This window comes from Trypanosoma equiperdum (genome assembly GCF_001457755.1).
Source record: "Trypanosoma equiperdum strain OVI genome assembly, contig: ctg_418, whole genome shotgun sequence".
NCBI lineage: Eukaryota > Euglenozoa > Kinetoplastea > Trypanosomatida > Trypanosomatidae > Trypanosoma > Trypanosoma equiperdum.
This window is the reverse complement of record NW_027124330.1, coordinates 13,103-24,455: the sequence shown is the minus strand read 5'-3', so window position 1 is coordinate 24,455 and position 11,353 is coordinate 13,103. Positions and strand designations below refer to the sequence as shown.

The 11,353-nt window shown below is 49.5% G+C and overlaps 5 protein-coding genes across 5 annotated transcripts; all 5 read left to right on the top strand.

Moving 5' to 3' along the window:
• Window positions 1-1,239: 1,239 nt before the first annotated feature.
• TEOVI_000174500 (uncharacterized protein) lies at window positions 1,240-3,486 on the top strand (the record flags this gene model as incomplete). The annotated part of the gene is made up of 1 exon (XM_067224928.1): window positions 1,240-3,486. One exon carries the CDS (start codon window positions 1,240-1,242, stop codon window positions 3,484-3,486), a length of 2,247 nt encoding a protein of 748 aa, XP_067081029.1.
• A 972-nt stretch (window positions 3,487-4,458) lies between these two features.
• Window positions 4,459-5,520, top strand: TEOVI_000174400 (ADP-ribosylation factor family, putative; the record flags this gene model as incomplete). The annotated part of the gene is made up of 1 exon (XM_067224927.1): window positions 4,459-5,520. The coding sequence occupies one exon, from the start codon at window positions 4,459-4,461 to the stop codon at window positions 5,518-5,520; it is 1,062 nt and encodes a 353-aa protein (XP_067081028.1).
• A 724-nt stretch (window positions 5,521-6,244) lies between these two features.
• On the top strand, window positions 6,245-6,571 carry TEOVI_000174300 (uncharacterized protein; the record flags this gene model as incomplete). Its single annotated transcript, XM_067224926.1, has 1 exon — window positions 6,245-6,571. The coding sequence occupies one exon, from the start codon at window positions 6,245-6,247 to the stop codon at window positions 6,569-6,571; it is 327 nt and encodes a 108-aa protein (XP_067081027.1).
• A 379-nt stretch (window positions 6,572-6,950) lies between these two features.
• Window positions 6,951-8,201, top strand: TEOVI_000174200 (membrane protein YIP1, putative; the record flags this gene model as incomplete). Its single annotated transcript, XM_067224925.1, has 1 exon — window positions 6,951-8,201. One exon carries the CDS (start codon window positions 6,951-6,953, stop codon window positions 8,199-8,201), a length of 1,251 nt encoding a protein of 416 aa, XP_067081026.1.
• A 1,228-nt stretch (window positions 8,202-9,429) lies between these two features.
• On the top strand, window positions 9,430-11,238 carry TEOVI_000174100 (AAA ATPase domain containing protein, putative; the record flags this gene model as incomplete). Its single annotated transcript, XM_067224924.1, has 1 exon — window positions 9,430-11,238. The coding sequence occupies one exon, from the start codon at window positions 9,430-9,432 to the stop codon at window positions 11,236-11,238; it is 1,809 nt and encodes a 602-aa protein (XP_067081025.1).
• Window positions 11,239-11,353: the final 115 nt, after the last annotated feature.

Below are 11,353 nucleotides of genomic sequence, written 5' to 3'. Positions count from 1 at the left end.
ATATATATATATATATGCATATACACGTAAAGGAGGAGTCATACACGTTGATGAGCAACTCGACTTATTGATTTACGATGTTTATTAGTGTGCGGCGGAGTTCAGAAAAAAAAAGGCAGGACAGGAGATTGCGATAAATAAAAAATGTGTGCATATATGTGCGTGCAGTCTTCCGTCTGTTTTGTTTAGGTGTTGCGAATGTTACGGTTTGTTTATTTCACCTGACGCTCCCTTTGACAAGAGACAAAATGTGAGACGTCACAAGATGATGTACCTTTATCCCATTTCTCCAATGTAAATGAGCGAAAATGACAATAGTAGCGAAGTAGCTTTTGGTGGTGTCGGTATGTTGTTGCTGTTTTCAGTTTTTGCTGCGTGTCGGGTTCCTTTTTTTTTTCACACAGTCGTGATTATTGGACCGTTGTTTCACTTAACCGTTTGGTGATTTTCTATTACCCTTTACACGTCAGCTCGGCGTCGGTGTGCTGCTCTTGGATGCATCCATCATTACTTTCCTTTCCGTCCTGCAGTCGGTTCCGCTGACAAACTTGAAGTGCATCGGAGATTATTATTGTTCCTTTCGCTCTTGCCGATAATTTTTGAAGCGTTCATGCACAGTACCCGCTAACGCGGGATGTGGGCACCCAAGGACATGAACAGTAGAAGGAAGCCACATTATAGCCGAGGTCGTGCTTGCTAAACTATTAGTGAACCCTGCACGGCTAGAAAGAGGTGTGGCAAGAAAATGAAGTTCAGGACGGTGGGAAACAAGGAGGAGGAAGGCGCGGCTTCATCGGGTAGATGGATTCATGGAAATGCGTTCTTACTCTTCTGATTCCTTTCTGATCCTTCCCCCTTTACTGCCCGTGTGCCGACTCACCTCAACACGCTTGTTAGCTACGCCCCTAAATTATAACAATGAGACGCACAACACTGAGAGAGAATATGCGTGCTCCCGTCGCAAGGAGTTGGAAGGGGAGTGGGGATGGGACAGGCATCATGGGATACACTATTTTGCATAACTTGGTTACTGTCTTACGTATCTTAGCGAATTATGCTGGTCAACATCCCCACCACTGGAGGAAGTTAATACGGACATCAACTCTCATTTTTCGAATTCGTTTTCATTAATATGAAGTGTTAGAGAAAGTTGGTGGTGAGGTTAGCGTTAGGTGGAACAGAGCACAGGCTGAAAAGCGGCGGACATCGGCGGGCAGCGTGTCTCGGTGGCTACAAAACATGAGTCGACAGACGAGGCGAATGGGCATATCGCTGGATGCCTCCAATGTGTACGAAATGGACCCATGGAAAGACGACCGGTGCAGAGACTTCATTGCACTCAATACAATTCAGCGTTTGCGTTCATATCACGCCAACACCACGCTTCCTGTAGAGCCAATAAACGCTGCACGGGCAAAGAACCTTCACCTCCTACTCGCAGCGGAGCCAGATGAAAGAATTTGCACGTCAGAGGACGGCTGTGCAGTTGACATGGCTCGCATCATCTTCTTCGGCCCTATGGCTTTTGTTTCTAAAACATCAGCAGGTCGCATGACCGCTTCTCCACACATTACGAGCCATAGCGGCAGCAGAGGGGATACTGACAATGTCGAAGAAACCTCGAGAGCGTCTCTGCTAGTTGTAAGCAAGGATGAAGAAAATGGAGGAGGGAGGGTGAGCTCGAGTAGCGATGGCAACAAAAGGTTGCGGGAACAAAGTGACGCGTTTGAAGCTGGTGCAACGCCACTTAAGCGAGTAATTACAGAGGGAAATGGGGGAACGCCATCGCCGCAGCTGCCGGAGCGCTCTCTCCCAGTTGCTGTGGGCCAGGGGGGAGGCGCAAGCTCCGATAGAAAAACCTCTCGCCAGGTAAGTGGAAAATCGGATGTGGTGAAGTTCTCTTGCGCTATCGTTGACACTATAGTGTCCTACTACCAATCTCTGTTGACACGCGGTGTTGTCTTAGACAGGTTTAGCTCGAAAGACCTTGCCTTCTCATGGTGGGTTGTGTGCCGCAACATGGACGTTGAGGTGTTAAAGAACCACGTTGGCCCCACCCGCCGTGACACGCTTCTGATTTCTCTGCGGCACTTCTACTATGAACTGCTCTCAAATTTCCACCCCAAGAAAAGCGTCCCGCAGGAACCTAGCAACACCCTCTCAGTAGCCGCAAAGCAAAAGGTAGAAGAGACGGATGAGGGCGGTGGGGAGGAGGACAAACTTCCAAACACTCAAGCTACTCGGAAGCGAGCGCCACCGCAGCGCAAAGCCGAGGCAACCGAAAATAACGTAGCGGAAGAAGAAGAGGAAAATGACGAAGAGAAACCGCGTCTGAGAACCCGGTTTGATTCAACACGAAACGGACCTCCACCCCCGGGCACACGCAGTCGGCACCGCGGGCACCGACCAAAAGAAAGTAGCACTGGTGGGGAAGTCAGTGAAGTGAGGTCTGCCACAAAACCCACCGGCAGCGGCCCTAACAAAACTTGGGAAGCGAGCGGTCATACTCGATCTTCCGCGAAGTTAGCTACAGGGACGAAGGAGAAGGCCACAGAAGTTGTGAAGGCAACCGTAGAATCCCGTACCATCGCACGTAGCAGCAGGGTATCCGCTCCTGCAGCGGCTGCTGAGTCGAATGAGAAGAAGGATCCTCCGGTCAGCGATGTGGCAGAAGCACCGGACGCTGCGAAGCGCCTTCGACCACCGCGGTCGGCGTGTTTGGCAGAAATCTGGAGGTCTATCCGCCCTACGCGAAGACGCAGTGCGCAGGTCGGTGGCACCATTGATTCTGTGCAGGATGGGGTAGCGACCGGTGGATTGAAGCCCCCAAACTACGTAGCTTCGTGCAGTGCCGTTGTTGAACGCATTCACGAACGTATGGAAGATGATCCTGTGTACGCGGCGCTGTTTACAGCATTCCCACAAAACAACAAAAATTCAACTAAGGTAGAAGACGGCTCTCAAAATCACGATACGAAAGAAACTGAATCTGAAGTTGAGCACGGCATGCACCCCTCGCTCATTCAGTTGCTTCGCTACTACCACACGGGTTCCTCAACTCCGTCAATCCCATTGGTGAAATTTGACGAGGAGAACGTTAAGAACGAAGCGCGGCAACAAACTCGGCCATCAACAAATGAGGAAGAATTGGAGGGACAACAGGCGGGTCCCTCCGTTCTGTGCACAAATGGGGTGGAAAAGGTGACAACCGATGTTGAAAAGACCGGTCGCTCTGACGTGTGCAACCCTGAGAGCAGCAGCCCACTGATGCACCAATCCTGCCCTTTCTCCGCCCTAACTTACGCTCAACGTTGCCTATTAACGTGGGAGGCGTCACTTCTGCTTGATACGCAGCAGCCACAGCCGGCCAGGAAAAGGCAAGCGGCCGCTAGCGGGCAGACGCACAATGCTGTGCCATTGGAGCCTTCTCCGCGACGCAACTATTACGATTATTGGACGTGTCAACGAATGCCCAAACCCTCATGAAGGCAGCGTTGGCGTGGAAACGATATTATCACTGTTTTTATGTTGATTTCCTTTCTCTGCATTTTCTAACATTGTATCTAGAGTGGTTTCTCCCGTTTGGGTAAGGGTTGTAAGAGAGGCTGTGGTTCTCCATTGTAGTGAGTTAATGGGACTGCTGATTTAACCCTAGTCGCTCTTTTACTTCACTGTAGTGTCTATATAGGAATATCATGTGTTAGATTGTCTAAGGATTTGGAAGAGAGGCGGGTCATGCTTCATGCCTTCATACATTTGAAGGAAAAGGTAAACAGAATATATCAGTGGGACTTTATTCTGTATGTCCGCGCACTTGTATGGGAAAAGGAATGCACATGCCGTGTAAAGGGAGGTAAAGTGGTGGCAAACACACCTTTCAAGTCCTCATTTCAACTGGATGGTAGCGGCTTTTGTGTAAATTCATGTTTGGAGTTGACGGGAAGGGCGGAGCAGACGGCACAACTCCAACAAGCGTTGAATGCATTAACATGTGAACTCCCCTCCCCTTCGAGATGTTGATTTTTTTAAAAGAAAGAAAAACTCCACCAAGTCGACCCGCCATTTCTTATGCACATACGTCCACATGCGAAGTTGTCGGAGACTGGGGAAATAACGGGGGGGATTGGAACTTTCCAAGGCATGTTGGCTTGTTTACTAACTTCAACCGTGGAGCAATCAACAAAGGGACCTGGAGTTGCCTCGTGTCGTGTGAAGTTATTGTTGTGAGCGGCATATGCCAGTGAATATCGGCTTATTACCCGTGTCAAATTGCTGCCGCATTATGAATGCTGTGGGAGTTCGCAGTGCAATGTATGGGTGTTCGTGCTGGTTATCTATATATCGCTTCCCTTGAAACCTCTGTTATTTATATTATTATTATTTTTTTTGCTCGATTTTATTTTGGTTCTCTTCCACACGACGAAGGTAACCGTTTTGCGAAAGAGCTCCGACGACGCAATGTTTTCGCTTGTCCGGGGTCTTTACAGTTCCATCTTCGCCGATGACACCAGGAAAGTTCTGATCGTTGGGTTGGAGTCATCTGGGAAGACAACGCTATCAGAGCAGCTCAAGCACATGTACGCGACGGAAAGTAGCAAGAATGGTGCCAACAGTTCCACTACGGAAGAAAATAGTGGTGACGCAACTGCAAGTGAGGTAAACTATAATTTTCCCACACCGGCCCCGGTGGAGTCTTTGAGGAAAAAAATTAGGCCAACTACAGGATTGAATAGGTCGAGCGTCACGCACGTAACAACGCCACCGCAGCATGAGACACCAAATGTCTCGCTCACACCCTTAACGACGCCACTTATATTATGGGATATAGGAGGGTCATTACGACCTCTTTGGGGAAACTTTTTTGGTACATGTCATGGTGTTATATTTGTTGTGGACAGCACGTTAGGTGAGGCCACATCAAATGGTTGCAGTGAAGGAGGCAGGAAAACTTCACCTGATCAAGTTGGTACGAGTGAAGATGACGAAAGTGATGTAGGTGCCCAACCCAACTCACCTATAGGGGATGTACGTGAAGGAGAGCGATCCCAATTCCTCCGTAAATTGTATGCGAAGGATGCGCTCATCCTCCGCCAGATGTTCAGTCATCCATTACTAGCTGGCGCCCCACTCCTAATTGTATCGAACAAGGTGGATGCAGCAAACCATCATACTCTCGTAGAAATTCAGGACGCGCTGCGATTAGTTGATGTGGCACTGATGGATGAATTCTACGCAGACGATTGTGTGGTGGGTGAGCCCGTTTATGGCGAGTTGCACAGGAATGGTGAGGGGGATTATGAGGGTCCGCCGGATCGGTCGGCATATGACAAACTTTCAAACGAAAAATCGTTTGGTGGTGTGGCCACGCCCCCACCGGGTTCAAGTGGTATTGGAAATAGAGTAATGCGACTCGTTGAGATGAGCGCGCTGCATGGCACAGGAGTTGTTGACGGGATGAATTGGCTTGTTGCGCAGATGCGTGATAGCGGAAGGCAGCCACTACCAGATGATGGTAAATAATTCTTTCGTATTTTGGTCAGCGCATCTCCAGCATTTTTCTCCGTCACCGCTACGCTACCCCCGGCTTGCAGATGGCTCCCTTAGATTCTTCGCTTGTACACTTGCTACTCAAGTTTCGTTGGGGGGGGGGTGTGCTGGTTTGGTTGGCCGTCATGGGGTATTATCAACGAAAAAGTTTAAACGTTTCGAAGAAAGGAATAGAGGTTCCGAAGACCGCTCAGTGTTATAGCGGCGTTCTTCAACGAAATATATACATATATACATACATATATACCGCGTCGATTGGTTACTCTCTTTCTTTATATCTGTATCCCTCTTTCTGTGTGTATGAAAACTGAACTGTTTTTTGATATTTTACCAGGGATACATATTTTTTAAAAAAAATTATGTTTACTGAGTGGACATACTTCCACGTTTGATTATATCCTTGAATTTCACACGTGGCGGTAAACTGGGAATACTTTCTGCCGCTTCGCGCTCTCGACCCCTCCCCCTCGTCAGTGCCATATGACACGAGTCGTTTAGAGTATTCAGTGCTCCAAAGAGGGCACTTACGCTTCTGTTTCTCTTAATACTTTTTAAGCTATGATGAAATCGATCCCTTTGAACACTGTTTCTTTTTTTTTTTCGCTATTTTCCACGGTATCACCAACAAACACATGCTGTCATCTCTAACGATTTTGTCAGTTATAAGGAACTGAGCCACGGCAGTGGACTTCTTCCAATGTTCAGTTGGAAGGATGTTCTCTCTACTGTCATTTACTCCACCCCCCAGTTCTTGCTGCGGCAGATGTCCTCCGTGTTACTCGGGTTGGTTGCCGGTTACTGCAGTATTCTTTTACTATTCGGACCCCTTCCATTTGCTTACGGCATCCTACAGCTTACTGCCACGGTGTTAATAGCTTACGCCTTGGCCGTCGCAACTCGCTACGGAGTGCGTTGGGGCACATGTTTGGTGTTGGCTCTAATGGACGGTGGTGTCTGGAGGGTGTCGTTTCGTAGGAAAAACAACACCGGATCGGCGAGAAGCGGTGAAACGCAGTTGGATTAATGGTCAATCATCACGTTAAATGAGAAATGAGCTTACGAAATCCACTGTGCAAAGGTGCAATCATCACATGAATGGGCAGGGTGGTGTGGCGAAGAGGACAAGGAAGAAGGGGAACAGAGGTCGTCTGATTTTTGTGTTACTATCGAGTAAACACACGAAAGTGAAATGAGTTGTTGGCGTCTGTTGCTTAAGTACGGAGAAGGGGGGCCACGTTGTTCTCGGGACGGCGACCGAACATTGACCATGTGCATTGCTTATTTTCTTTGTAATTATTGCATTTGAATCGTGACTGCTTTTGCCCTAATTTTCATTCATTCGGAGTTGCCAGGCGAGTTTAGTAAAGGCTTCTCATCCCTTTTAGGAAGCGGTCACTATCCCCATGCAACCGCAACCAAACGGTTTATACTTTCCCCAGGGGAATCAAGGTGAAGTTAATGGGGCCAACAACAGTAACTACTACCAGCAACCGCCGCCGTTTGCGCCGTGGCCCAACCAGTCAGCTGGTGCACGACCAGAAGATTTCTTCTATAATGGAGGGGACGCAAACCACATGAACCCAATACGGCAACAACAGCAACAGCAACAGCAACAATACCAGCATCCGTATCAGTACCCGCAGCAACAAATGCAAGCGCAACCTCCTAAAGTAGCTTCGGCAACGCCGTACTTTTCACGGCCGGCATCGTGCGCATCGCCCAAAGCCTTTCGCACAGGCTCAGATAGGAACAGCTTCCAAAGTAGCCCCTCCCATTTCGTGAGTGGAACCCAATCACCGAAACCTACTGCTGCTCATCCATTCATTCAGATGCCGGTAGCAACGACTGTGCCTCTAATGAATCCAGCGGTACCGGTGTTCCATGACTATTCCCCAAAAGGTCAACAGCTCCCCTTGCAGGGCACGTCGTGGCACCAACGAACCTCCTCAACGGGTCCACCACCAACACCACCCCCAACGTCGTATTCCCCAACCCAACCGGGATTCTTCGGGAATTTGTTGCAGACACTTGCATTGCGGAATATGATGACAGCCTTTAACAACGAAAGCGGAGTCGACACCTCACAAGGACAAGTTCCACTGCACCAGCAGCGTTTCGGATACCCCGAAGATGATCTTCCACTACTGGACGAACTGGGAATATTTCCTCACGAAATACGGGCCAACGCACTTGCCGTCCTTAACCCATTTAGAGAGATGGGGGAAAACGTTTCTGACAGCATGGATCTCGCAGGACCCATAGTATTCGCCGTTCTTCTTGCGATTTTGCTTTCACTTCGGGGCAGCATGCGGTTCAGTACCATTTACGGGCAGTTCGTTATTGGTGTTATATTCATGAGAGTCCTGCTCTCGCTCATGACAGAAAATGCGGTGTCGTTGCAGTTCGTCATCAGCGCGTTAGGCTATGGTTTGATTCCTAATGTTTTTCTCGCAGCTTCGCAGTCACTGATGTATTGGTTATTTGGGTATGTCGGTAAAACGATGTTGGTGCCTGCCTTGTTGGCCGTTCTTTGGTCCGCGTGGTGCGCAACGTCGATGTTGGTGAGAGGTTTCCACATGGAGAAGCAGAGATATCTCATCATGTACCCACTGTCCCTCTTCTACGCGGTCTTCGCCACACTAACAATATTTTAGAAGCGTGCTTAGTACCTGGGCGTTACTACTCCACAACTTACGTCCAGTGACCGTCACACCTTGCATCCCGTCCGTTTTGCCTCTCTTTTGGTTGAGGAAAAAGATCCAGTCTGCTGTTGCTGAACTGCATCGAGGAACGGATGGAAGTGTTTTCACGCATGGGAATGAAAAGAAGAGGGGGAGAGAAAGCAACTACCGCCCGTGGTGTGTGTCCTGTGCGTTTGTTTGTTTGTTTGCACATGGAGTGGTGGCGGGAGCGGAGTTTAAGTGGAAAAGTGGTGAACTCTTTCCAATGTCTGTACTCCTTTCAGTTGTATATCCCCCTCCTTTTACATTTGCGCTTTCTTTGTCTTCCTTCGATTCTGAACCCCAAACCCCCCCCCGGTGTACACACAAATCAACAAACAAAACAAGGATCATCACCTACCGCCACTGCATGACATTTTGAATTTCAGGTGGAACGCACTGTAATGAGCGGGTTAGCTGTCGGCATTGCCCCGGTATAATGGTAATGGACTGTAGCTCTGTAAGTAAGTAGTGCGCGCCTCGTCGCCACTAGCGGGTGGTTGTGTCGCTTTTTCCTCCCCCCCCCTGATTCATTTGCAATGGCATCCTTTGCTATTATTATTATTTTTTTGCTACTGTCCCCCCCCCCCTGGCCTGTTCTGTTCTCAATCTGAGTCACTTTCGTTTTTTTTTTTTGCGGATCTTGTGCACACGTAGCGCTGCTGTAGCTTAGGCTTACTGCACAACTCATTCGGTAAAATTCGCCGCAACGCAGTTAAGCTGAGAGAAGCACGAATAAAGGGGAAGTGAACATACCCCGAGGAAGGTGGAAAAGAAATAGAATTTATTTTCACCCCGTACGGGCTTCAACACATACACACACTATCGAAGGCGGAAGCTACACGCATAGAAAAAAACGAAAACACACACGTTTAGACGACATAAGTGAGTGCGCGCCAGTTTTTTTGTAACACACTCGCTTCTGTAACCACAGTATTGTTTCTCTTATAGAAGAGATTGCCGTGGCATAGATATCACAACCATCACAATATCAAAACATACAGAGAAGAAGAAGGTCATCTTCGCATTCATACATAGATACAAGAAGACGAAATATATTCCTCACTCTGGAGGGGGGAAAAAAGCAAAGCTGTGCATTCAGCTTCCCACATCACGCGGCCCTTTCTTCCCTTTTGTCTCACTTATTTCGCGTTTGAGAGGAATGATGGAAAATACCCCGCTATTGGGACGGGAACAAGAATATAACGATGTACTTCGGTTCATCGAGGAACGTCTGCTGATTCAGCACTGCAAGTCGCTATTTGTCTTTGGTGCTTGCGGGTCTGGTAAGACGTCAACGATAATTCGGGCCATGCGCCGGGTTACGCATAGAGTGATGACTTATGATAAAGCGGCTGGTCGCTCCAGCACCGGTAGCAATAGCAGCAACGGTGGTGGGGGCCTCAGCGATTCGCCTCCGCCAGCAGCGGGACGAAAGCAACAGAAGCAAATGGAGCGGCAGCGACCAACAAAGCGCCAACGGGGGTCCGAGACCGAAGGGAATGCTGCGGGTGCTGCGGCAGTGAGCGCTGATAACGTTAAAGACGGCCATTTCCGCAGCATTGGGAATGCAGCAACCCCAGGCGATCCAACTGTACTGTTCCCACACTTGTTTGGGAAGGGTCGGCGAGTGCAGTGTCACTACGTCAACTGTGCGGATATGACAGCGCAACAGCTTTGTGATTCCATTAGTGAAACATTTTGCAGTTCACAGGTTCGCTTGGATGCGCAGACTCGCACCCTCGTAAATGCGGTCGGGGGTATTCCGAAGCGAGTTTCGGCAATGAGGCGCCGCAGCCGCGAACTACTTAAGCACTACGACCAACAACCAATAGAAGAGGGACTCCCAACTGCGGGGTTGACAAAGACTACGGTGAAGACACCACTGCATGTTCTTGTACTCGATGAGGTGGAATACGTTCGCGCCGCCGCACGCGGAGCGCTTGCATCCCTAGCCGAACTATCGGCTGAGTACGCCTCACAACTCGCCCTCGTATTCATATCGAACCAGCGGGAGTTCGTGCACGTCCCCCACATGTTACTAAAGGAGTTGCCTTTTGAGTCTTACAGCGCCGAGATGTTAGAAAGTATTGGTAATCACATCGTCGCCGCTGCCCATTTCACACGGAAGGAGAAGGAACAGGTGCAGCTTAGTCCGGGACTCATTAGATACATCGCTCGTAAGGCCCTTGTTGAGTTTTCGGGTGATGTGCGGCAAGTGGCCGTCATGTGCCGACGATTGATTCACACGGCCGTAGAGGAACAGAAGAAAAGTGTCCCTCCTAAGGGGCGTGTGTCCACCGAGGGCGGTGAGACGCCGCGGGGCAGCCGTGAACTGGCGGGGGCAACTGCTCCTGGTGGAAACTCTCCCGGGGTCCCAGCGGCGCTCATCACATTGGCTCAGAGCCAAAAAATACTCCGTGGACCCGACTCTGTTGGCGACCGTGTCTTCGAATATGTGTCGGCAATGCCGGAGCAAATGCTCTACGTCCTTAGTTGTCTCGTTGTACTTATGCTGCGGCAACAACGAGACAGTCAAATCGCAAAGGTGAGCATCGGTAGCACCTCCGCTGTTGGGCGGCGGCAAAACAAAACGGCCATTGGGTCTTCGTTCGGCTCATACTCCGCGGCAGAGCCGGGTCCAGTAGTTCCCGGCACCTTCACGACGCGGGTTGTGCACCGCCTGTATACAGCACTAATGGGCCAACAAAGATTCCCGTCAATGAATGCGGCAGGGATTTCGTCGGCCATCGATGGTTTTGCGGACATTGGCATTATCTCCCGCCCACAACGCCGTGGGAATGAAGAAGTTTTCTCCTTTAATGGAACCTGGACACTAGAGTCCATGCAAGCCGCTCTCACAGCGCGCGGGGAGGCACTACGACAGGAACGAGTGGATTGTGGACTGGATTCTGCAGAGAATCGTTTTGAAGAAGTGCTGCGGGAACTCAAGGGCATTTTATCCCTGTGATGAGAGAGGCTCACACTCGCCATATTGTGTCTCGCATTATGAGCACCGTTGCAATACCGGATTTTGTATCGCTTTTTACATACATGAGGGAGTAATTGTTTTTTCCTCTATTCTC